The 26,348-nt window shown below is 42.1% G+C and overlaps 3 protein-coding genes across 5 annotated transcripts; all 3 read right to left on the bottom strand.

The window, feature by feature from the left end:
* Positions 1-349: 349 nt before the first annotated feature.
* Positions 350-4,954, bottom strand: LOC127771290 (probable LRR receptor-like serine/threonine-protein kinase At3g47570). Of its 2 annotated transcripts, none has more exons than XM_052297169.1 (2): positions 1,289-4,954; positions 350-1,201 (listed from the first exon to the last, which is right to left on the bottom strand). In XM_052297169.1, the coding sequence occupies exons 1-2, from the start codon at positions 4,020-4,022 to the stop codon at positions 837-839; spliced, it is 3,099 nt and encodes a 1,032-aa protein (XP_052153129.1). In that variant the 5' UTR covers positions 4,023-4,954; the 3' UTR covers positions 350-836. The 2 variants fall into 2 exon arrangements, with proteins under 2 accessions (XP_052153129.1, XP_052153130.1); XM_052297170.1 differs by lacking the exon at positions 350-1,201 and having other exon boundaries at positions 3,056-3,195; positions 3,428-4,954.
* Positions 4,955-10,761: 5,807 nt separating this feature from the next.
* LOC127771289 (probable LRR receptor-like serine/threonine-protein kinase At3g47570) lies at positions 10,762-15,328 on the bottom strand. 2 transcript variants are annotated; one of them, XM_052297166.1, is made up of 4 exons: positions 15,030-15,328; positions 14,708-14,957; positions 11,456-14,599; positions 10,762-11,365 (listed from the first exon to the last, which is right to left on the bottom strand). In XM_052297166.1, exons 3-4 carry the CDS (start codon positions 14,256-14,258, stop codon positions 11,001-11,003), a joined length of 3,168 nt encoding a protein of 1,055 aa, XP_052153126.1. In that variant the 5' UTR covers positions 14,259-14,599; positions 14,708-14,957; positions 15,030-15,328; the 3' UTR covers positions 10,762-11,000. The 2 variants fall into 2 exon arrangements, with proteins under 2 accessions (XP_052153126.1, XP_052153128.1); XM_052297168.1 differs by lacking the exons at positions 14,708-14,957; positions 15,030-15,328 and having other exon boundaries at positions 11,456-14,699.
* Positions 15,329-21,656: 6,328 nt separating this feature from the next.
* Positions 21,657-25,078, bottom strand: LOC127770041 (G-type lectin S-receptor-like serine/threonine-protein kinase At1g11330). The gene is made up of 7 exons (XM_052295706.1): positions 23,643-25,078; positions 23,407-23,508; positions 23,137-23,318; positions 22,826-23,036; positions 22,495-22,732; positions 22,248-22,398; positions 21,657-22,163 (listed from the first exon to the last, which is right to left on the bottom strand). Exons 1-7 carry the CDS (start codon positions 24,937-24,939, stop codon positions 21,855-21,857), a joined length of 2,490 nt encoding a protein of 829 aa, XP_052151666.1. The 5' UTR covers positions 24,940-25,078; the 3' UTR covers positions 21,657-21,854.
* Positions 25,079-26,348: the final 1,270 nt, after the last annotated feature.

Here is a 26,348-nt window from a genome sequence, read left to right as displayed (position 1 = left end):
GAAAAATTGAAAGTTTGAATGTAACAAAACACATACTCTAATGTCTCAGCACCCAGGTTTGGACTGTCCTGGAGAACTTGTGAGAAAAAAATGCGAGAAGTTCTCGCATTTTCTAAAATGCGAGAACTTCTGCAGCTTAGACTCGTCAAAGAACTGGATCTCCAGCTGACCAGTTCAACTCATTTCCAATGGTTGATCATGCGAAGTGAAGAATTTAGAAAAGATAATCACACCGTCATGCAATAAACAATATAATTCCATACATGCTACAGTTCAGTTAGGAAAGATTGTTTGTTACTGAGTATGATTATATTATCAAGAATAAACAGACGTTACAACGACAGTTGGCTCTGTCAGTCTGTTGTTGTTAAAATAAATTGGATCACTGATCAGAGCATTTTCTAGTTAAGATCAACCTTTGTTTTCATCGACCAAAATCGTCAATTAAAATTAGTGACGACACAAAATCCATATGACATGAAGATTCTGCAGGAGCCGGCGAGCTGAAACCCAGAACAATATTGACCCCCTAATACATTTTGGGTTTTCCTCTAAAACCTGACTTTTCAGCTTCTAGCCAATGACCCAAATTTAGCACATTCTAATGGAAACCACAGCATCTTCCAACTGTAACTGAACTTGGTACTGATTACAGGTAACTGAATGCATTCATCCTCTAGTTCATGGCAAAGAAAATATATAAGAATTTAGTGAACTTTGCCTCAAGAAAATCCTTACTGTTCCTCCCTGAAAATTATATATATGAATTTAAACGAATAAGCTCACATGCTGCCTGGTTAAAAGTTTCATGTATGCCTGCAATTACAGAACTTCTATCACAAACTGAAATCGCCAAACTGCAGAAAAGTTTCTTTGACTGCACAAAGTTTCGCACAGACATCTTGCATTCCAGGTCTGTCTTTCGGAGATACCATGGAACATGACAGGCCAAGTGCAACTAACGGCTTAATACAGGCCTCCAACCATTCTGCTGTATACACTTGGTGCTCCTCGTGCGTCATATAGGGATCTAGAATCTCTGCAACTCTATCTGGGAACATGGAGTCAACAAAGTTGTGAATGCTAACTCCATCCGCAAATGTATCATCAGTTGGCTGCTTTCCTGTAAGCATTTCCAGAAGTAGCACTCCAAAACTATACACATCGCCTCCCGTTGAGATTTGACTGCCCATTCCATACTCTGTACAAATTAATTGCTACGTTGAATTACTGCAGTTATATCAACAAAAAAACATAGTTAAGAAGAGAGATAAAAATAGGAACACACCTGGTGCAATGTATCCAATTGTTCCTCCTATATCAGCCAAGCTTTCTGGACTGACCAGATCAGGAAATAGAAACTTTGCTGATCCAAAGTCACCAAGAAGCGCGGTTATGTCAACATCCAAGAGGATATTGCTCGGCTTCAAATCACAATGGACCAAAGGAGGCATTACATGGTTGTGGATGTAATCAAGAGCAGTGGCCACATCAGTTGCAATGGATATCCTCTGGCCTAAGCATAGTACTCTATCTGGGATTCCATTGTGCTGCTCAGAGTGCAACCATCTTTCAAGGCTACCATTAACCATGAACTTGAAGATTAGTGCCTTGAACTCATGGTTTTCGTGGTCCAATGTTGAGCATAGGGTCAGTGGCCGCATTATGTTTCTATGGCGAGTGCTTCGTAGCACCTCACACTCAATAAAATAACTCTCATATGCACCAGGTTGATTCAAGTTGAATACTTTAATGGCAACTAGGCGTTTCTCAGACTTAAACCTACCAACATAAATTGATCCAGTTTGGGTTGAACTAATTTTATGGTTTGAAGAAAACCAATTGGTAGCTTTAATGATGTCACTGTATGAGACCTTCTTGAGTGTCCCATTGTTGCTTGGAGGTATAGGCACTCTTCTTCTCTTTGGCTGGGGCAAACCAAGCATACTGGGCATGCCACTGCACCAGTTGAGCACATAATTGTACCTTTTGAACAGATCACTACACTGTGAAAATGAAAACACCCTTCTCTTCCAAAGAGTGACAAGAACCCATGAAACCAAAAACAGAAGAATAGTAAGTAGTGGTACTAAAATTAGCAACACAATTACCCGCAAAGGCAAATGGATCTTCTTGGTCAATGATGCCCCATTGTTGCTTTTTGTACTGTCAGATGTGCTACCACAAATTGGAAATGATACTGTTGACGACTTTGAATAGAGCTTCTTATTTCCTTCCAAAAATACGGCACTCGTGTTTTGGAAAAAGCAATCAGTTGGAATTGGCCCTTCGAAATTGTTGTAAGACAGATCAAGTAGCTCCAACATGGTCATGCGCCGAAAGAATTCAGGCAGAGGACCAGATAATTCATTTCGAGAAAGATTAACTTGTTGCATATTATTTGACCCAAAACTTTCAGGAATTTGTCCTGTAAGATTATTGTGTGAAAAGTCCACAACCAAGAGGGTAGAGCCTCTAGAGTAGAATGGAGAGCTACTTAAGTCAGAAGGTATCAGTCCACTAAGATCATTGATAGAAAAATTGAATTCAAGAAGTTCGGTGCACTGCCATATACTAATAGGTATATTTCCACTCAAGTTGTTATCATCAAGAAAAAAATGTCCCAGGTGAGAAATGTTGCCGATTGTGGATGGGATTTGACCTGATAATTTGTTTATGGATAGGTCCAGAATATACAAGTTGTGCAATTTTCCAATCGTCGAAGGTATTCTCCCAGAAATTTGGTTCCCACGAAGAACTAAAGCTTGCAGGTTCGTAGAAATATTACCGACAGAGCTGGGTAAAATTCCATCTAGCAGATTCCATTGCAAGGACAATTCAATCAGCTCCGTACAATTTTCCATAGATGCAAGAAACGCCCAATGATCTGCTTCTAGAGAATTCTTTCCTAAACGAACTTGATTCAAATTGGCCAACAATCCAAGAGATGGGATAGAGCCATGCATCAAGTTGTTTGAGAGATCAAGCTGTATGAGATTCGTTGCATTGGATAATGATGTAGGGATTTGACCCTCAAACTTGCTGTTTTGGAATTTCAGAATCTGGAGCTTTGGTAAAGAGTTACCAATGTCAGATGGTATCTGCCCAACAAGGCGATTGTTACCCAGGCTAAAGTATGTGAGTGATGACATGTTGTAAAGAGATAATGGGACAAAACCAACCAAGCTATTGTAACTAAGATCCAATTCAATAAGTTCTGGGATGTGACTCAAAGTCATCGGAATTAATCCAGCTAATTTATTCTGACTTAGTAATATAGATGCAAGGGAAGAAACGTTTCCTATGGAAGGGGGTATGTTTCCAGAAAGTGAGTTATCTGTCAGGCAAAGAACGTTGAGGGTTGTTACATTCTCAAAAGCTGGTATAGGTCCAGACAAAGAATTCATCTGGAGATCAATCTTGGTAAGTTTGGATGAGTTAGAAAAAAGTTTGGCTGGAATTTGTCCAGACAGGTTGTTACGTGACAGGATCAGCATGTTGAGAGAGGGGCTACTTGCTAAAGAATCAGGGATAACACCAGTAAGAGTATTGTTTGCAAGATTGACATAGCTGAGAGACAAACTAGTACCAAGTGAATCAGGGATGTCACCTTCAAGGTTGTTTGCAGCAAGCAACAGAGTGCGGAGGACAGGAAGTTTGCCCAGTTCATCAGGGATGGCCCCAGACAGATGATTATCCGTAAGATTTATCTGAGATAGAGAAGTCAGGTTGCCTATGCAACCAGATATCCTCCCAGTGAGATGTGAAGAACTGAGTTCTAGATGTACCACACGGGATGGATATGATGAGCTGCAAGTGACCCCTCTCCAACTGCAGAAATTGAGTGAGTCGTCCATCCATGAACTTAGGACACCATCCAGGTCCAACAAGATGCCGGACTTGAAGCAAAGGAGGGCTTTCCGATCACTCTCGGACTTGTTTGATTGTGCTGCTGCAAGTATTGCGGTGCTGAAGAAGGTAAAGATGAGTAAACTACACAGCATGGACAACATCCGAATCATTGTGTCTAGGGCTCTAGGCAGTCAGGGTGCTGAAGAACAAAGAACTGCAAGAGCTAGGTGTGCTTTGGTTGTGGACTACATGAAAGCTTGACTTGACTTGATTAATGTAAGGTAGTAGCACTTATTGTCTCATTTTGAACGTGCAGGAGAGGGAAGAGAAATTTACAAGAAAAGGACAATGAAGAAAGACACCTAAGCAACGAGAATGACTGCAAGCGTCAGCAAAATTCTGCAGGCGTGTACCAGAGATAAGTGGACAAAATTCTCTAGAACAGGACGTGCAAATTTGGCCTGTACCACAAAAAGAAATGCCCAGACTTGCCATGATTTCTGACGTAATTGCTGTGTGCAGGGCAGTGGGCACACAACAAACTGGGCAATATGGACAGATGATACAGCGATACACACTGAACCAACTGAATTGGCAGTGCTCACTGCTGATGGAGGTCTAAAGTTTAGCTGAACATAAACTCAAACAACTCGAAGTAATTAACGATTTCCCATCTTCTGTTCCAATAGCATGCTTGACACACTTGACAATATCAAATTGGAATCCGGTGATATCAGAATCTAAAGACACCTTGCTCACCAACACTTCAGCATAGTGATTAATCTTGTTTGGAAAAAAGGAAAACAATCCGAAAGAATAAACGCATACCTGATTCAAACACCAATTTGGTAATTTGCAGCGGTTGATGGCAGTGCTCACCGCAGGAAGCGGCGGTGGCGCCGCAGTGAGCTATAACCAAACCAAGTAAACTGCAGTTATGGTTTGATGCGCTGATATAGAAACTGGTTCGATTTCTGGATGGGGATAAGAGGAGGTTGCCGACGCCGGCGCTGCGCTGGCCGCCGTCCGAGCGGTGGAAGGGCAAGGAGCGGCGGCGACCTGTGACTAGTTTTGGATGGGATTTATTTCACTGTGGAGTGGAATTATTCCCCTCGTATTAGGATTAAAGGAAGCCCCTAGGGCAAGTTTCATACCAGGGTAGTTGCCACATCTAATTTTATCCATATAAGATAAGATGTGATATATACAATACACCATATCTATACTATCTTTACCATACTAACCCAAATGATTTTATTTTATTTATTTGTCCAATCATCTCCTTCTTTCATCTCTTTTTTCTTGAGATTTGTGTGGAGGCTGCCTCTTATATGACAGATGCTCACCTTCTCTTTCCTCACTTTTTTTCCACATCATCATTCAATCCACTTACTTGCCCTAAGAGCAAGTTTAATAGTATAGCCAACTACTAGCTCCAATTCGTCTATAGCCAATCTAATAGCTCATTCATACAATAGTTACATACTACACTATTAATATCTGGGCCCACATGTCATACTCACACTGTGTCTTGTAGTCCGTGCTACAGCTGGCTATAAATTTGTATCCCGCTGCTTTTCTCTTTCTCTGTTTAACTTCTTAAAATATGTTTGCAGCCAGCTTATAGCCTGCTATTGTACCTACTCTAATAGGACTGATTGGAGAGTATTTATTTCCTCGTCCTTCTCCACCTCGGCCATTGATGAGCCGAGGCCACCGCCATACTTGTTAGTGAGCCACCCAGTTGGTAACCAAAACTCTTCACCTCCACCAACAGCCATACCTCTTCCGTAAACCTAAAATTCCATACTCAACTCATAGGTGTGGTTTACAATTTCGGTTTTTCCTATTTTGTCAAAGTTTATTCAAATATAGTAGGAGCGCAATTCCGAGCGTCAAACATGTCTCACCCCACATCTTGTCATCCCGCTCCTACCGTTATCAGAATAAATGATTTACATCGATAAAAATAATTCCCCTACTTTTGATCCCACCCCACGTCATGTCATCTCGTCCCTCCATTATCGGAGTAAACGATTTACTTCAATAAAAACAACTTTGCTGCTTCCGGTATATATTCTATTTTCCTCGTACCTAACCAACCACTCTCGCTGCCACTTCATTTTTTCCCTTTTTTTCGAATCGAAATCATCCACTATCCCAGCCCATAGATCAGTAACGCACCATGGAGGAGGATGACTGCACCATGGTGGTTGACGGCGGTGGCCAGCGAGTGGTGGCCAGTGGTGATTGAGGCAAAGACGTTACTTCGGGCCTCATTGCCAGATGTCGGGCAGCACCTTAACCAGTAAGGAGGTGTTCATTTGGACCAAGAGCAACAATCGGCGGCTGCTCCACACCGGCGACATTGACAGAACAAGCAAGTAAGGAAATAACTCCCCTTCATCTTGTCTGAAGCCCAAATTTTTTTTTGCAAATCAAATTAACATACAATCTCTAATATTACCTTATCTGAATTAATGGATTGCACAGGTCCTACATTTACACATCGTGCTCCATGTGGCTAGCTGAATAGGATAGGGAGCATTTTTTCGTGCTTGCTAGATGATGGATGGTTGCTACTGCGTGACATCGAGCTCATCTCTATACCACACTGCTACATCCTTTCATAATTCCATCGCCGACTACCACTTGCCACCTGGTTGCCCTCCCCACTACCAGTACACAAGACTCTCCATCCTTATAGCAAGATCTAGAAAAGCCTCCAAGATCCCAGCTTCATGATGGATTTTTAGCCGAATCATTTTATTTATTTTCTAGTTTGATTTACCTGTGAGTAATTTTATCACTCATGTGTGATTGAGCCTGTAATTTTTTCATTCGTGCGACCATTTTGTGATACAGATCAACAATACTCTTAGTATCAGTTTTTATTCTTATAGTGCGTATTGAACACATCAGTAAACATATTACTACACGATAGCTACGAGATCATGGGCAATATCGAGAAGAAGGTGGTAATTATTTTACTCGCAGACAACGAAGTTTCAACAATGTTTATAACACTGGTAAAGGAATAACTAGCGTTGTAAACTGATAGTAATTATTTTACAGCCATCTAGAAATGATGCAATAGATGTGGGGGTATTCATGGGAGTAAATTCGTTACTTTTGAATTAGCAGATGTGGGACACTAGGAGTAAATGGAAAACTCCACAGAGTAAATTTGCTACTTTTGAAACATGAGGAGACACTAGAGAAACAGAAAACTCGAAAAGAAAAAATAGATGATAAATATTTTACTAAAACACAAAAACAGAAAAACTGGAGAGAAGAAGAAAAAAGGAAAAATCTGGATGATTAATATTTTACTAGGCCCTTTGATGAAGCACGGATGAGATGGAAAAGAGAAAAAAAACAAACACGGAAGGTGGGGTGGTAAAAAAGGAAAAAAACGAATAGAGCAAAGGTGGGATGCAGAGGAAAAGTGGGGTGGTAAAAAATGGAAAAACCGGAAGGAGGGAACGTTATGCGGTAGTTGAACTAATATTCCGCGCGCAGCGCGCGGATTAGCGCCACTTCAAATTTTATTAAATTTTTAAATGATTTTGGTGGAAAAAGTATGAAAATATGCAAAATTTTAGAAATTTCAATGCCGCCGACATTCCGAAATTTCAGCCAAAATCGAAATTGAAAACACAGTCAGTAGGTGCTTCACTTATACTTATTCCTCCACGGCTCTCTATTTATACCCGAGGTAGACAGCCTACAACCATGAACCCAACTAGTACAAGAAGTTCTAACCCCCTAGAAACCTTCCCGTACAAGAAAAAAAACTTTACAAACTTCAATCAAAGCAAATTTGGACTCCTTCAAAATTCGACTCCGCGTCCTATACGCAATATCTTCATCGTATGCCATATGAAATCTTCATCAACCACGTGCATCGATTTTTAGCCTAAGTATACCGCATGATATCCTGATCGCCCAAACTTCATTCTTCTCCCAAGTTGACTCCCGATCTATCACCGGCAACGCTCTCCCGAGACATCAAAACACACCTACACATGAATCAACCAAGAAACCATATCCGAGCACAAGTTCTCTCCAACTTGACTCAACGTTAACACACAAACAGTATTACATATGCATAGTATCCCTCTAGAAATCATAATATCCAAATAAACAACCCAAAACCGACACAGAATCGCCCGATCAAAGTGTTGAGCTGGCCGGTCTGACCGCTCACTATACTTCATTCTGACCAATGACCACAACCCAATCTAGTCGATCCAAAATTGACAAAACCAATCCTGTTTACCATCTGAAAACCACGTATCTCCAAAATCACTTTGCCAAATATCAAAACCAATTATCTCAAATGCCAATTATGCATCGTGAAATAAATAATCAAAGCACACACTTTGATTTTACAACTTAGTCCTTGATCTTGTAAACCCGACATTTAGATCCACAATGTTGTTTTAATGTACTATCCAAACCCAAAGCTCGTTTGATTGGGATTGACCGCCGACGTGGCAGTCCAACGTGGCCGCATCTTAGCATTTACCCCTCCATGACTCCGTCAACCCCGCTGTGTTCTCTGCTGGGGAGTTTGGAACTAAACTCTTCGCATGGAAAACGGAGCGGCCCATTACCACGTGATTAATTAAGTATTAGCTATTTTATTTTAAAAATATATCAATATGATTTTTTAAGCAACTTTCGTATAGAAACTTTTTGTAAAAAACACACCATTTAGTAATTTGAAAAGCCTGCGAGCGGAAAAAGAGAGGGGTGAGTTGGGAAAGGGGTTCCGAACATACCAGAATGGCACCATACAATCCGCAAAATTAGATGTGCATCCTCTCCGGGTTCGCATGGTCTGCCTTTGAGGCAAACAGCAAACTTTGCCGTTCATAACATCCAAAGCGTTCATCACTCAATTAACCGTTGCATGTTTAGGCCCACCTCATAGACTAATTAACAGCCAACTAATTATTAGAATTTGATGTGCTAATAAATCACTTTAACAACCTACTAATGGATATAATCAACTTAGTCATTTTGTCCTGTATTCACAATAAACAAAAGAGAAATTCTGGTACAATTAAACATTTTCTTTCTACATATCACTATGTCAGTTTTTTTATTCATTATTTTAGACACTTGTATGGTCTCCAATAAACATGTTTCACCACTAGAAAATATCTCATCTGATCATAAGTTCTTATATTTTGTGTCACACAGGTAGTATGTTTTAATATTCAAGGGTGGAGCCCAAACTCGTCGGTGAAAACTCCATTAAATTTAAATACTTTTGAATAAACTGATAATGAAATTTCTATTCTATAGCAAATGATAGTTACGGTGAAGTATTCCAGGGCTCAAATTTTTTTCTAACTACGCCACTATTTATATTATATAACACACACACACACATATATGTGTGTGTGTATATATATATATATTATAAGTTTATTAAATTAATAAAGAAAATATTTAAGTTTATTAAATTATTTAGTGAGACTAATTTATACATTGTGTTCTAATTTCTTCAAACCAAATGTTTCAAATATTATTGATAGTCAAAATATTAATTGTTTGACTCTAATTTTATTCAAAAGGTTAAGAATTATGGAACGAGAGACAAGTAAATATATTAGATGTGGTTCTATATTCTTTCTGTTTGGCACAAATTTACCAATGGTGCGAGCTCTATTTTTCCTTGTTTTATTGCGGAGATCATTTTGTTGGCTTTCCTAGCTAGAGAGCAAACAACTAGTAATTCTGAATTAATTGGCTAGTATTAAGTACATAACATAGCTTATAAAGTGGGAGTGTCAGCGTCGGACCAAATAATCAAGCTGTTGGTTAAGAGACGAATGGCCTGGCTGCAAAAAGGGCAATTTTTGCCTTTTGCCGTAAAGGCAGACGATGCGAACCCATCTTGTCCCTAGCGGCATTCCTTTGCTCCCAGCTCACAGCGAAGTCCAGCGGGACCTCTCCAGTGCGATCTCATTCATCCGCTCAAAACTCCTCCCAACACCAGCGTGCTGCTTGTCGGCACACTCAGGAACAACCATGCCGCTATGGCAGCCCGTTGAACTTGTACTCCTTGTGCTCCTCGAATAACATCTCGTGCATATCAGATTAGTTCAGTGCATGCAAGCTAGAACCAATTAACATCTAGAAATAATAATCATGTGCAATATATTCAGATGTATGCGAGAAAAGACAACGTGCAGCTTAGACTCGTCAAAGAAATGGATCTCTAGCTGACCAGTTCGATCAACTCATTTGCAATGATTGTTCTTGCCAAGTTAAAAAGTGAAGTAACTAACAAAAGCTAAACGCACCGTCATGAAACAAACAATATATTCCCATACGTACTACAATTCAGTTCAGAAAATATTATTTCGTTACCGAGTATGGTTATATCATCAAGAATAGTTAGCAATTCAGTTTACATGACCACAGTAAGCATTTTCTAGTTAACAATCCACCTACTATTTTCCATCGACCAAGATCTTCACTTGAAATAAATAGTCCCTTCATAGTATAAGACGTTTTGATATGTTTTTAAACAAACTTACTTAAGCTTAACTATGTCTAAGAAATATAGCAATATTAACAAACCAAATTAGTTTCATTAAATATATCTTTGATACTATGCTTGTTTTGTTATTGAAAATGTTACTATACTTCTCCATAAACTTAGTCAAATTTAAAAATGTTTGACTTAGAAAAAAACAAAATGTTTTATAAGATGAAATAGAGAGGAAGTAATTGACTACACGAAATCATCCCATATGACATGCAGATTCTGCAGGAGCCGGTGAGCTGAAACCCAGCTCAATGTTGATGCCCTACTACATTCTGGGTCTTCCTCTGGAACCTGACTATTCAGCTTCTTACCAATGACCCAGATTCATCACATATTCACATTCTCATGGAAGCCACAGCATCTGCCAATTCTAATAGAACTTGATAATGATCACAGCTAACTGAATGTATTCCAACCTCAAATTCATGCCAAAAGAAAATAAATAATAATTTAGTGAACTTTGCCTCATGAACAGCCTTACTGTTCCTCCCAGAAAATGATATATATGAATTTAACTAATAAGGTCACATATGCTGCCTGGTTAAATGTTTCATGTCAGACTGCAATTACAAAAATTTTATCATAAACTGAAATCACCGAACTGCAGAAAAGTTTCTTTGACAGCACAAAGTTTTGCACAGACATCTTGCATTCCAGGTCTGTCTTTCGGAGATACCACGGAACATGACAGGCCAAGTGCAACTAACGGCTTAATACAGGCCTCAAACCATTCTGCTGGATACACTTGGTGCTCCTCGTGCATCATATAGGGATCTAGAATCTCTGCAACTCTATCTGGGAACATGGAGTCAATAAAGTTATGAATGCTAACTCCATCCGCAAATGTATCATCGGTTGGCTGCTTTCCTGTAAGCATCTCCAGAAGTAGCACTCCAAAACTATACACATCGCCTCCTGTTGAGATTTGACAGCCCATTCCATACTCTGTAAAAGTGAATAACTACATTGAATTACTACAGTTATATCAACAAAAAAAAAACATACTAGTTAAGAAGAGAGAGAAAAGGAACACACCTGGTGCAATGTACCCAATAGTTCCTCCTATATCAGCTAAGCTTTCCAGACTGACCAGATCTGGAAATAGAAACTTTGCTGACCCAAAATCACCTAGACGCGCGGTCATGTCATCGTCTAAGAGGATATTGCTCGGCTTCACATCACAATGGACCAAAGGGGGTGTTAGATGGTTGTGGATATAATCCAGAGCAGAAGCCACCTCAGTTGCTATGCATATTCTCTGACCTAAGCATAGCACTCTATCTTTGATTCCATAATGCTGCTCAGAGTACAACCATCTTTCAAGGCTACCATTAACCATGAACTTGAAGATTAGCGCTTTGAATTCATGGTTTTCTTTGTCCAATGTTGAACATAGGGTCAAAGGTCTCATTAGATTCCTATGGCGGGTGCTTCTTAGCACTTCACACTCAATAAAGTAACTCTCATATGTACCAGGCTGATTCAAGTTGAATACTTTGATAGCAACTAGGCTTTTGTCAGACTTAAACCTACCAACATAAACTGATCCAGTATGGGTTGAACTTATTGTATGGACTGAAGAAAACCAATTAGTAGCTTTAAGAATGTCACCATATGAGACCTTCTTCAGCGTCTCATTGTTGATTGGAGTTGTTGGCACTTCCCTTCTCTTTGGATTGGACGAACAAAGCATGTTGAGCATGCCACTGAATTGTCTGAGCACATCAGTGCACTGTCTATGCCCATAATTGAACCATGAGAACGAAATCATCCTTCTCTTCCATAGAGTGACAAGAGCGAAAATTAAGCATAGAGCTGAGAATAAAGCAATAGTAATGGAGGGAATAACTTTCAGTAGCAGTCGTTTATTGTTCTTCGTTTTAGCTGGTGAGCTGGGGCATATCGGCAAGTTCAATATGTGAATATTCGCACATAACCCTTTATTTCCTTCCAGGCTTACAGAATTTGTTCTTTGAAAGATACCACTGATGGGAATTGGCCCTTCAAAATAGTTGTATGATAAATTTAGGTGGGCTAGGCTGATAAAGTTCTCGAAGAACACAGGAACTTCACCGGATAAGTTGTTCTCAGAGAGATCAATTCGTTGAATGGCATGCAGTGAAGTTAATGCCGGTGGTATATTCCCAATGAGATTGTTGCCTTCCATGTTTAGGGACAAAAGAACAACACACTGGCCGAGTGAAGAAGGAATTTGGCCTGACAACTGGTTGTTGGAAAAATTTAGGAGGGCAAGATTGCTCAGAGTACCAACTTCTTGTGGTATTGAGCCTGAAAGTTTGTTGTTGGACAGATCCAAACCCAAGGAAAGAGAAGACATACTGACAAGTTCATCTGGTATGGATCCATCTAGGCTGTTCACTGATAAGTTTAGCATATTTAGCATTTTGCACTGCCCTATTCTTGCTGGTATTTTACCAGATAAATTATTATTATCGAGATAAAGCTTGCCAAGTTGAGAAAGATTACCAATTGTAGATGGGATTTGTCCAGACAATTTATTCATGGATAGATTCAGTATAAACAATTTCCTCAAGTTCCCAATAGTCAAGGGAATTTCTCCTGACAGCATGTTCGAGTTAATGTCGAGTAAAGTTAGATTAACGAGGTTCCCTAACTCATCTGGAATTCTTCCGGAAATTTGGTTGCCCCCAAATTTAAACCACTCAAAATTCGTTGAAAGGTTGCCAACTGATTTCGGCAGGCTACCATTCAGGTTATTCCCTTCCATCGACAATTGTAACAGTTGTGTACAATTTGTCAGAGCAGTAAAGAATGACCAGTCTTCAGCTTCTAGCCTGTTATTTCCTAGGAAAAGTTTATTCAAGTTTATCAAGGATCCTAATGCTGGTACAAGCCCACTTAGCAAATTGCTAGAGAGATCAAGCATTTGTAGGTTTGATGCATTGGCCAGGGAAGTTGGAATTGATCCATCAAACCTATTCAGAGACATGACCAACGATTTGAGATTTGGAAGTGTGTGACCAATGTCAGGAGGTATCTTTCCAATAAGACTGTTGTTTCCTATACCAAAGAATTCAAGCGACGACTTATTGTACAGTGTGACTGGGACAAACCCTGATAATCTGTTTCCACTCAGATCTAGCTTATTCAGGTTTGCGATTTGACTCAAGGATTCTGGAATTGGTCCTGATAAATTGTTTTGTCCTAGCAGTATGGAACTTAGAGATGAAATATTTGCTAGGGATACTGGTATTCTTCCAGAAAGCAAGTTTCCAGTAAGACCAAGAAATCGAAGAGTGGCCATCTTATGGGGAGGGGGAATTATGCCAGAAAAAGAATTCATTTGGAGATCAACAGTGACAAGTTTGGATGAGCCATTGAACAAACTATCTGGGATCTCTCCTGATAGGTTGTTACGCGAAAGATTTAGCTCTATGAGTGATGAACTTCTTGCCAAGGATTCAGGGATGGTACCTTCAAGGTTGTTTCTTGCAAGCAGCAGACTTTGCAGAGAAGTGAGGTTGCCGATGCAATCAGGCAGGACCCCAGTGAGCTCCATGGAGCTAAGGTTTATGGAGACAACATGAGCTGGAGATGTCCTGCCACATGTGACCCCATTCCATCTGCAGAAGTGTAGCGATATGTTCCATGAGCTGAAAGCACCGGTGGGGTCGTTGGTTATGCTTTGCTTGAAGCAGAGTAGAGCTTGTAAATCGGTCTCTGATCTGTTGCTGGGCTGTGCTGATGAGGGTGTTATTGTGTTGCAGGATAGAAAGATGAGGAGGCTGCAGAGAAGAAATGATGCAGGATGAGAAGCAGCAGGGGGAGATTTGGCTCCAAGAACTGATGGAAACATATCTCTTCTAAGATGGAGTTCTTGTTTTTCTTTTCTAGTGAGGACTGTTTGTGATATTATATAGCCTTGGAATGTGCAGGCTTACTTGACTTCAGTTGCCACTTGAGCTCGCTACTGCAGGTGAGAAATTCTCTAATGGAGTCCCTTTTTTTTCTTGTGAGAACTTCTTATGGTGATATCATATAAGCCTTGGAAACTGCAGAGTTGAGACTTGTTGACTTCAGTTGTTGTTTGAACAAGTCTAGTGCATGTGAATAAAGAAAACGTGTCCATATTCATTAGTCTTTCTCCTGGGCGTGCAATTGACACCGACACGGTTTCTCTTCCGGTCTTCCATGCGACTAACAAGCGACCAATCTCAATCATTCACCCGAATTTGTATCAAATAGAGTAGTAATTGAAATTCAAATTTTGCAATGTGCTCGAATGCCAAAATCTCGATTGCTCACCTCGTCGGCGCCAGCCTCCAGTTCGTCGCGGACGCCGCACGCAGCCGCCCTGGTCGCCGCACCACCAGCCTCCCGCCTGCCCTCCTGGCATCCTCCACCCACGCGCCTCCCTTCCCTGCCGCTGCCGGTCGCGGCGGATGAGACACCCCCGCGCCGCCAGACATCTCCCCGCGCTTCTCCCAAGCCAGCGCCGCCCTGTGGAGCCGCAACGCCGCCAGCCGCCGCCCGCGCCTAGCCGGCATGGTGCCTCCTGTTTCAATCGCCCAGCGAGAGCTTAATCTTACTTGGGAAACGGAAATCAGGAAGCCACTAAAACGCATACCTGATTCAACCGCCAATCTGCAGCGGCGGACAATAGAGGCAAAAGCTCACCGCAGGAATTCCCGCGGCGGCGGCGGCGCAGTGAGATTTAACCAAATCAACCAAATTGCATTTAGGATTTGATGCGCTGAGATAGAAGCTGGTTCGATTTATAGACGGATTAACTAGGAAGCGACGAGGGGAGAAGAGGAGGTTGTCAATGCCGCAAGACGCAGAACCGCTGCGCCGCCCGTCGACCGAGCGGCGAAACAGCAAGGGGCGGCGGCCGGCGGGTAGCTCTAATTCGCGAGCATCCGTTGATTTCTTGAACGTGCGAATGGTACCAAACCCACCTAGGTAAAACGAGGCAATCAATTGGTAAATGAGTAATTAAGTACTAATTATTATAAATTTTGAAAACAGATTTATTTTATTTTTCAAGGGAACTTTTTATATAAAAAGTTTTTTCAAAAAGCAAATCGTTTAGCAGTTTACGAAATATACTAACAGAAAATAAGAAAGTTGTTACGATAATAGTCCAACCAAATGGGTCTAAAATTGTAGCCACTGAAAATTACTGATTTGAGACCAGGTTGTTCTTCTCTTCCTTTTTCTCCACCTTTGACCGCCAATGTGCCTAGGTTATTCTCACCCGCGGTACCACCCAGTTGGTAGCCGCAATCCGTAGCTCCTCCAGCAACCTGTAGGTCCTCCTGTTACATTTCTTCCTCTATGGCGGCACACACATGATCTTCAATCTATTACCGCTCTACTCTTTACCTCGTTCACTCCGATCTCTTTCCCAGTTATTATGTTAGTGTGTATTTAAATATCAGGTACACATGTGCATAGGAGCTTATTCTGAGTTTTTTTTTCTTCTATATGTTACTGCTCTACTCTTTACCTTGTTCACATCTAATCCCTTCCCTCATTCGTCTGGTTTTGTTGTTATGTTAATATGGATTTTGATATCAGTGCACTAAATATTATATGATTAGGAACCTGTCGCACACTATTTGTTAGCTTTTTTGTAAGAATTGTTACCCAGTGAATTAATTCTGTGGTTCAACAAAAGTTATTTCGTTTAATTGTTCAGTAAGATGGTGAAATTATAGCTTTCGTTTGTTATCAATTATAGTACTTTGTACATGTTTTGTGTTTGTAACGATACTGGTGATCTAGTTAACCAAACGCTTTCCCCTAACTTTTTTTCCCAATCTTCATCCTCTGTTTCATCTAATCACACATATCTCCTTCCTTTCTTCTTTATTTGTCTGGAGGTAGTCGCTAGCTAGGCACATAGTTCAAGTAGTTTTGCTCTGTCTTAAATAGTTTTGGGAGTTCATCCTTTATTCGTTCTAATTCAGCAGACATTTTAATTAAACTAGATGATACCTCACGTGTTGTTGCACGAATCTCTATAAAATTAACATAAGCAAATCGATACAATGAAATTAGAAGATATTGGATATAGCAACATAAATTAATCAACATGAACTGAAATTTATTGAGAACAACATGGCAATGATTGTAATATGTTGGTACCATCATAGCTATTGGTCCATTTAGCAAGTCTTATTAATCTTTTTTTAATAGAATGCTAACATGGCATATAGTAACGCTAGTTCAAAATTGGTGGCCACTCGCCTTCTAGATTAAATTGAGATAATTATGGTAAAACAGAAGGAGTAAATACAATTATAGATAGGAAAAAGTATGAATTATCCCCTGAACTATTGCAGTGGTACGAATTACCCCATAAACTACGAAACCGGACATTCTACACTTCGAATTATTCAAACTATACAAATAACTCGCCTAAGCACTGTTTTGGGCAATTTTGACTTGAGCCGATACACATGGCAATCCTATCAAACAAAACATTGGCCCACATGTCATGCCTCTTCTTCCTTCTCTCCTCTTCTCTGGTCCATTGCCCCCCCCCCCCCCCCCACGATTTACGGTGAGACCAAACTTGCTGCCACGGTCACAGAGGAGCACATGACATTCCGGTGAGCCAAGGAAAACCAAAGGATAGGGAAGATCTTGATCCTTCTCCTTCTTTTCATCTCTCTCCCCATGACCACATGCAACCATCCATCCAACCAGGAAACCTGACCTCTTCAACACTGCAGGAGCAAGCCAGGAAATGGCCAAGGCAACGGTGGCGAAGGACCTAGACTTATCAGCGATGGTCAAATCCTAAGTGACGCTTGCCGCTACTGGAAAGGAGCTGCCCATGGGGAATGGGAGGCGCGACCTCATCGGGTTCGACCACCCCACCTCGTGATACCGCAACAACTCGACAGGGATGGTGTCGGTGAGCCCGTTCTACTCGAGCGATGCAAGCAGGCGCATCGTCGCTACGCCCCCCGCCACCCCAGTGTGGTAGCCTACAGCACCGCCGATCATCTTCCTCCATCATCCACCGCACTCCTCAAGGTCACCAATGGTGCCTCCACTGCATTCTCAGCCCGGACCACCACCGTTGTCTATCACTCTAGAAGGAAAGAGAGGACAAAGAAATAAGAAGAGGGGAAAAGAATAAGTTGGCTGGCCAAGTGGATCTAGTGACTTCTCACCCTCTTCCCCAATCTCTACCACTTCTCTCCATCCTCCCCGACCTTGCTGTTGCCCCTTCCATCGAGGCTGGCGGCCATCGTGCCTCGTTGTAACCTCCGCCACTTCTCCCGTCCTCCCTGACCTCGACGACCTTTGATGCAGGGCAACTACAGAGCTCGTGCTCGAGGAGGCATCGGCGCACATCTCCTCCTCGGCCTCCGAAGCAAGGAGACTGAGCTTGAGCTCAAGGAGGCAGCCTCCGACCTCCAACACAAGGAGGCAGCATGTAAGATGCCGCCAGTGCGAGCGCATGCAAAGGGAATGCGGCGGCACTGTGACGTGCTTGCTGTGCTGAGGAGGAGGAAGCTCGGATGGGCTGCCAGCGCGTGCTTCAATGAGGGGAGGAGTCCTGGAGAGAAGATAGTGAGGGGTGCGGATTGTGTAAGACAGGAGATAGATTGAGGTGGGAAGGTATAGATCTGATAGGTGCCCCCCACTGATTATTTTAAAAGATTGCTGACTTTATCAACGAGGGATACTCGTAGACCGAATAAGTTGTGTATTCTGGTAGGTTGATACGAGGATCACAGAGTACAGCAAGAGTAGACAAATTCGACGATGCCGACGAGATCGTAGTCGATTGGTTTGACGAGATCTCCCGGCGACTTGACTTCGCGTGCTCCAGCTTCGTAAACTATGGTGGTGGTGTGTTGGCGATGAGATTCGATGCCCTGAACCCCTCCCGGGGTATCCCTTTTATACTGTGAATCATCTTGGCCTCCAAGTAAGTCTTGGAGATATCGGATCCCGTATGATATAGAAAGAACCCTATCCCATCTGAGTACGACTTTGTTAATCTCTCGACTCATAGGGATATTTTCCATAAAACCTAATAAATTCCCTTAATGCATATGGAAACAACCAGTATACATGAAGATATACCACACCCGTATATTCCATAAGTCATAGGATAAGATGTATGCCTTATCCATAACTGTGACAAACTTGACTTCCACGCGTATGCCACGTAGTATAAAAATCACTCTGGATTGACTTAGGGGGTTTATTTGTCCGGTTTGAATAGTTGAGGTTGTAAAATGTCTAATTTTCGATCAGGGAGTAATTTGGTCAACCGCAATAGTTCAAGGAAGAGACTTGCAAGATATATATATGTTGAATAGTCCCATATTGGTTGTGGAATGGCAAGGGACCTAATATATAAGTAAAAGAGCCCCTCACTTCATTGGGTAGCTTTTGGGGTGGGAAAAACCCTTTACGATCTTGCATTTGGTATCAGAGCGGCTAGTTCAACATCTCTGGCCCGAGGGACAAAGTATGTGAAGGCCTGATGGCCCGTGGGTGCTTGCGAGACCTGTATACCCGAGGGACCGTGGGGATTTGGTGAATGGGCGGTGAACGGTTGAGGGACACCAATGTGTGAAGGGAGAGATTGTTGAATAGTCTCACATTGATTATGGAATGGTAAGTAATATATAAGTAGGGGAGCCTTTCATCTCATTGGCTAGCTTTTGGGGTAAGAAAGGCCCTTTACGATCCTATGATACAATCGACTTTTAACCTCAACCCCTCATTTATTTATACTCATAACATGGCTGCCCCTAGCCATGAATCCAACTCATACAATAAGTCCTAATCTCCTTGGAAACCTTCCCATACAAGACGACTTTTAACCTCAACCCCTCATCTATTTATACCCATAACATGGCTGCCCCTAGCCACGAATCCAACTCATACAAAAAGTCCTAATCTCCTTGGAAACCTTCCCATACAAGAAAGAAACTTTACAAACTCTAATCATTCCAAACTTGGACTCCAATCCAAATTTGACTCCTCTTTCCATACGCACACAACACCACGTGTATGCCATATGCAAGAGATTTGCTCTGGTCCAACAAAAGGTACCTCGAGGTACCAGTACCTCATGGTACCAAATATTTTCTGATTGTTGGATTTAACAGTGCCAATCCTGCCCAGCTAGACCCAACGATCGGAAACGATTTGGTACGTGAGGTACCGGTACCTCGAGGTACTTTTTGCTGGACTGGAGCAAATCTCCATATGGAAACCTTCACCTCCACATGCATTGTTCTCTAGTCTGAGCATCCCCCATGATATCCTTGACCGTTTGGACCTCAACTTCTACCAAACCTAGTCCCGATCCATCACTGGCTATACTCCCATGACCTCAAGCAACTCCTGCATATGAACAACAAAGAAAGTCCATATCCGAGTACAAGTTCTCACCAACTTGACTGACATCAGCACACAATAGTATCACGTACGAATATAAATCATCTGGAAATGATATGCACGAAGCAATCTAGAAATTCCATGAAAACAACCCAAAACCGACTCCTACCTAGAGTCTGCCGGTCTGACTGTCGGGCAACCCGGTCAGACCGTACCAACACCATTGGTTTGACCGATGGCACCCGCCCGGTCTGACCGGCCTCACAGAGCCCGACAACCGAAAAAAACTATTCTCCGTATTTTCTCAAACACTTACCTTTGACAATTGTTCATCACATGATTTCACAATCCCCCCTTGATGAACACATTGGCAAATCTTCAAAATGCAATTTGGTGTTTTTGAAAAACAAAAAAAGGGGTAAAAAAACACAAACAGCTCAAAAATCACAAAAGTGAAAAAGAAAACTCTCCCCCTTTTGAAAAGAAAGAATTATCCCCCAAGATTGCTTCATGGATATGACTTCTAGATGATTTCTATTTGTATGTGATACTATTGTGTGCCGATGTGAATCAAGTTGGTGCGAACTTGTACTCAAATATTGAGTTTCTTTGTTGTTCATGTGCAGGTACTCCTTGAGGACATGAGAGTATAGCCGGTGATGGATCGGGACTAGGCTTGGGAGAGTTGAGGCCCAGACAGTCAAGGATATCATGGGGGATGCTCAGGCTAGAGAATAATGCATATGCACGTGGACGTGAAGGTTCCCATATGTTATACACGTGGTGTTGTGTGCGTATGGAAAGATGAGTCAAATTTGGTTTGGAGTTTGTAAAGTTTCTTTCTTGTACGGGAAGGTTTCCTAGGGGATTAGGACATCTTGTATGAGTTGGATTCTTGGCTAGGAACAACCTTGTTATGGGTATAAATAGATGAGGGATTGAGGGTAGAGGTAAATTGCATATATCGACTTTTTAGGAGTGAAAAGTTAGGGTTTGCTTCGAGGTTTCAATTCTAGTTAGTGTGTTGATGCAATAAAGTTGATATACTTTCAAGAGTTTCATCGATAGGTGTTTTTCTGGATCTCGACGGTTTGACCGGAGTTCATTGTGCGGTCTAACCGGCGGGCGGTCACACCAGAGGCAGGGAGACGGTTCAACCGGCGACGAGGTGGCGGTCGGACCGGCAGCGTACGGCGGTCAGATTGGCGGTGGCACTGCAGTCAGACCGGAGTTGATTTGACGGTTAGACCGGGCTACGCCGATGACTTCATCAAGTTTGAGGGTAATTTATATTTCCGCTAAAAGTTTTTGGTTTTGGTATTCCTATCATTCACCCATCTTCTGGTAAGTTTGTTTGATCTTGTTCAATTATTCATATTTGCTTTCCGTTTGTTTGATATAACTTTAGCTAAGCACTAGTAGTCATAGCCTAATCCCTTATGAAAGCATAACTCTCCCACTACTCAGTGGTACTTATGAGCTTTCTGGGTGCATAGCACAATCAAGATCAAGAACCCTATATCTTTTGGTATAGTTTTTTTTTTACCTGCATAAATTTTTAAGCAAGTTGGATTGGAGATAGTGTATCAGCAATCATGGCAAATGATTGGAGACCAGGACCGCTTTTCTAATAGGTCATGTGGAGGTAGAACGTGGAAATAAACCCAAGTTAGCTTTGTTATTTAGCTCATAATTTTCCGAATACTTTATTTATTTCAGCACAATTGGATTGCCGTTTCAGTTTGTTAAATTTAATTGATAGTGTATCAGGAATTTTATTTTATTAGTCACATCATTACATAAACATCCTACGAGATATGCCATCCGCTAATTGTTGGTCAAAGTTTATAAAGCTTGACATTTTTAAATCAAAATGTGCCTTATAAAGATCTAAGGAGGGAGTAATGTTTTACATTTATATAAAAAAAACTAAAGAGAGTTTTTTATAAACGCAAGCCAACCAGTGAATAATGTAGTATCCAGTAGAACCTTTTTAAATCAAACAATGTAATGGTATTGTTCAATTGGAATAACAGTTTTAAAAAATTGGGATCTGTACAGCGGAATTAACCATTTAACGCCCATCTTCTGCTGTTATACTCATGTGGTTCAGAGATCTTGATCTCATGCTATCTCTCGTGTCTTCGTCTGTCCCGTACTCCCTCCTTGTGAAATATATAGGCTCCTTTGGAGCAGGAAGCACGGCAGTTTCGTTCTCCAGCATGAACACAATGGATGACATCAGTGGCCTAGCACTTGGTCGATCTTGAATGCAAAGGAGTCCTAAATGTATACATCGTAGAACTTCATGAAGTGGACAGCTCAACACAATGGATGAGTCTACGAAATCCCTTGCATTTCCATCTTTCCATAAGCTCCATGCCTGAAGAAACAAATCAAGTTATGATATCTCAACTCATTACATTTAGTTTGACTTGCAGAAATTTGAGCGTTGTGCTATACTTACATAGGCTATAAGGTTTGAACAGTCCACTTTGAGATGGGCTGAACTGATCTTTAAGCCACTCACAACTTCCAACAGTATGACACCAAAACTATAGGTGTCAGACTTGACGGAAAAATAGCCATCCAAAGCATATTCAGGAGACATGTAACCACTGTTTAAATAATTCAGGAAACAATATGCAGTTTGAATTAGGGTAAATAGTTTGCACGTTGAACATTAGCTAATATATGAAGTATGAACTGCTTACTATGTGCCGACAACCCTGGTGGTATTAGCTTGTTGCTCATTTCCACCAAAGATCCTTGCCATGCCGAAATCTGATATTTTAGGACTCATTTCTGTGTCCAACAAAATGTTGCTTGTCTTTAGATCTCTATGGATTATTGTTAATCTTGAATCCTGGTGAAGATAAAGAAGACCTCTTGCTACTCCTTTAATTATCTTGAACCTTGTCGGCCAGTCAAGCGTGTTTTTTCTGTTAGCATCTTCCAAGATCAATGTGGAATGAAATTTATTGTCAGACATCATCAATATCCCTTCAGTTTATTGTCAGAGATCATAAGTCAGAAATGACGTACCGAAAAGGAAGGCATCCAAGCTTCTGTTTGGTAAGTATTCGTAGATGAGTAACTTTTCGTCTTCATGAATGCAGCAACCAAGAAGCCTAACCAAGTTTCTGTGTTGTAATTTAGCAATCAGAACCACTTCATTTCTGAACTCCTCAACACCTTGCCCTGAACCCTTGCTAAGCCTCTTGACAGCAACTTCTATGCCACCCTCCAAAACTCCCTAAATATAAATTGCACCATTCTTTGATTAAACAAGAGATAAGCTATAACATATCATATATCTTTAACTCAAAAATCAAGCTAAGACTTATCATTATTACCTTGTAAACTTTTCCAAAACCTCCTTTTCCAAGCAAGTTGTAATCGGAGAAATTGTTTGTTGCAGTGAGGACAGAATCCAGGTCAACAGAAGAAAGTTCTACATTTTCGCTCCCAACTTCGTTTGAATCATTCATGTGTTGGAATGGATATTTGCTCTGAACTTTCTTGCTTGGTTGATTGCCTGAAAGGAACACCTCTGTATGATCATTATTGTTTCATACAAGTGAAAAATCTCATCAAAGAGCAAAGTAATGTTTTTTACACTCTACCTCTTGATTTGCGTACAAGACATATGCCTCCAAGTATCAGCAGAAGACCAGCCGCAACCGGCAGTACAATCTTCAGCACAGTACTTTTCATCTTGTTATTAGCTGCAGAAATCATTAATCACATTACATATCAAGCGAATTAATCATATTATTATACAGTCCAGAATAAAGAAAATATCCGAGAAATCATTTCTACTACCAGTAGAGAACACCGTAAAGGTTATCGAAATACATGCCTCGTGAGCCAGGAATCCGGAGGTAGAGGTTCTCGCCGCCGGCACCATCTTTGAACTTGCCCGTGTCGACGAGCTCCCCCATCCAAACCAAGCACCTGGACCGGTCCTCCTTCGCATCGGCATTATTCAGGATTGCATAAGCATAAGCCGTGCAGGAGCAGTTGCGGCTGCACTCTGCGGTGCACTGATCGAAGCTTCTGTTCCTCACGTACAAGAACTTGTCCGGCGTCCTCATGCTCGGCAAGGTCAAGAAGCCATCGCCGCCGCCGCCGACGCATCCCACCTCCTCCTCCTTCCTCCGGCAACCTCTCGAGACGTCGTGGCTGCTGTCGACGGGGACGAAGCCGTCGAGGCACTTGCACGTCGGAGTCGCCGTGGCGCCGATGCCGTCGCAGTAGCCGAAGGGCCCGCACGAGGCGTACTTGTCACAGCCGGTGGGGAACCGGGAGAAGACGGTCCACGACGACGTGTTGCCGTCCCAGCTCTGGAAGGTGAGCTCGCCGGTGTAGTCCAGCGTCATGCGCATCGGCGGCGAGCCGTCGGCGACGGTCAGCTTGAAGGAGTAGCCGTCGGCCATGTCGCCGTCGATCGTCTGGTACAGCTTGAAGCTGGTGTTGGTCTGGATCACGCCGAAGATGGACGCGCCGGTCCACGCCGCTCGTCGCCAGTACGGCCTCGTCCCGTTCCAGATGACGATCTGGAGGTCCGAGCTGGAGTCGCCGCCCATGGTGAAGTCGCCGGCGGACGGGTCGTTGGGCCCCCTCCACGCGACAATGCGGTCTAAGCTGTTGGCCATGTAGCTCAGCGAGAAACTCACGTTGGGCACGATGGTGTCCGTCGGGTGATCGAAGCTCCGCCATACCTCAGACCCGTTCGGCAGCCGCACGACGAAGTTGCCGGAGTCGAGCAGCACAGCCGTTACTCCAGCACCACCACCGGCGGCGGTGACGTTGTTCGCCGTCATCCAGACGGCGCCGCCACCGCCGCCATTGGAGTCGGACAGCACGAGGTCGGAATCGTTGGTCAAGACCAGCTTCACGGAGGAGCTCTTCTTGATCGGGGTGTTGCGGTTGGCGACCCACACGTAGGTGCGCACGGGGATCTGGTTGTACCATACGCCGACGTACAAGTCCGAGGTTGAGTTCGTCAGGGAGAAGAAGCCGAGAGCGAAGACGCCGCCGCTGGAGATGAGCTCGTCGCCGGGGGAGAGCGGCCTTGCAGGTGTAAGCTTGTCATCAGCTCTGCATGACGAACAAACAAGAAGCAGGAACACAAACACTGCAAGGTAAGCCGCCATGGCCGTTATAGAGGAATTCGATTCGTGTCACCATATGCATGTCAATTTGTGGCGATCGCAGCGAGAAGATAGCAAAAATGTGGATTAGGATGTTCCACGGATTGCACAAATGGGTCAGGTTCAATTCAACAGCTAGCAATGATCAGTAGCAATCAGTTCGAATTTTCTTGGCACTCCCAGTTGAAATGTGACACGATTCGTCACAGTTTCACATCAGACAATGTTGACACATCTGCGTGCGGAAAAAGCGCCCGATTTCAGCAGGTTACATGGAATGCCTTTGCGGCTCGGGTAAAATTTATGTCGTGGTTACTCTACGGCCACACGGGGGTGCTAATGGGCGATCGCCCAGCGATCGCATCCCCCTGCCTTTCCCCTTACGCCTCCCACTTCTTCCCTTCCTCCTCCCCTTCTTCTTTTCCTACTACAGTAAACCACAAAAAAGTTTTAAAAAAACAAATGGTAAGAAAAAATTATGTATAGAAATACTATATATAAAAAATTTGAATTCAAATTCAAATTTAAATTCAAATTCAAATTTGAATTCAAATTTGAATTTTCAAATTCAAGTTTGAATTCAAATTTGAATTTTCAAATTCAAGTTTGAATTCAAATTCAAATTTGAATCGGATATTTGAATTCAAATTCAAATTTGAATCGGATATATAAACTTTTGACTTATAAACTTTAGTTCTATAAACTTTAGGTGTATAAACTTTAGATGTATAGAAATATTATTATAAAAAATATTTGAATTCAAATTTAAATTTGAATCGGATATATAAACTTTTGGTCTCTAAACTTTAGATGTGTAAACTTGAGGTGTATAAACTTTAGGTGCATAAATTACTAAAATAGGACAATAATGCGGTGCCAAAAAAGAAAATAGGTGAAGGGAGGGAGGGGGGAGGTGGGGAGCAAATGTGATTGCTACCCCCTCCCCAGGGTGAGCGATCGCGAAATAGCATTTCCGCCACACAGTGATCGATACAGTCAAGCTTAATCACTACTACCATCCCACAATGTGTCATCTGATGCTAATGAGGAGTGAATTGAAGTTATCCTTTAAAAGCATCTGCACTGATATATAACGGCATCTTAGAGTCACAAACTTAACTAGGATCTTGAACAAGATAAATTTATCTATAGTTTCTGTCTTCCTTTCGGCAGCTGGATACACAACAGATGTCAATACTCAATACTCGCCGGCACATCGCTGTTGGTTAGGTGTGAACTGGCAGTGATAGGATACCCTTGCTGGTTCACTTCGGGTTTTCTCCTGAACTCAACTCCCAGCATGAATGTTCTCCGATCACCTATGATCCTCTCACCATTCACCAACGAGTAGGGATAAAAACAGAGCGGATAGTTTCCAACCGCTCCGGAGAAAAACAAATACGAATACCTTT

Source organism: Oryza glaberrima, chromosome 4 (assembly GCF_000147395.1).
Source record: "Oryza glaberrima chromosome 4, OglaRS2, whole genome shotgun sequence".
NCBI classification, from domain to species: Eukaryota; Viridiplantae; Streptophyta; class Magnoliopsida; order Poales; family Poaceae; genus Oryza; species Oryza glaberrima.
The sequence above is the reverse complement of the archived record's forward strand: the minus strand, read 5'-3'. Positions and strand labels throughout refer to the sequence as shown.

Bases quoted from the DNA above. Each gene is read 5' to 3' on its own strand.
- LOC127770041 (XM_052295706.1), bottom strand. From the start codon at position 24,939: ATGGCGGCTTACCTTGCAGTGTTTGTGTTCCTGCTTCTTGTTTGTTCG. The intron at 22,733-22,825 runs GTACGTCATTTC...TGATCTTGGAAG, and splicing joins CTTGGATGCCTTCCTTTTCG to ATGCTAACAGAAAAAACACG. The intron at 22,164-22,247 runs GTAAGTATAGCA...TTGTTTCTTCAG, and splicing joins GTTCAAACCTTATAGCCTAT to GCATGGAGCTTATGGAAAGA.
- LOC127771290 (XM_052297169.1), bottom strand. From the start codon at position 4,022: ATGATTCGGATGTTGTCCATGCTGTGTAGTTTACTCATCTTTACCTTC. The intron at 1,202-1,288 runs GTGTGTTCCTAT...TAATTTGTACAG, and splicing joins AATTGGATACATTGCACCAG to AGTATGGAATGGGCAGTCAA.
- LOC127771289 (XM_052297166.1), bottom strand. From the start codon at position 14,258: ATGTTTCCATCAGTTCTTGGAGCCAAATCTCCCCCTGCTGCTTCTCAT. The intron at 11,366-11,455 runs GTGTGTTCCTTT...TCACTTTTACAG, and splicing joins TATTGGGTACATTGCACCAG to AGTATGGAATGGGCTGTCAA.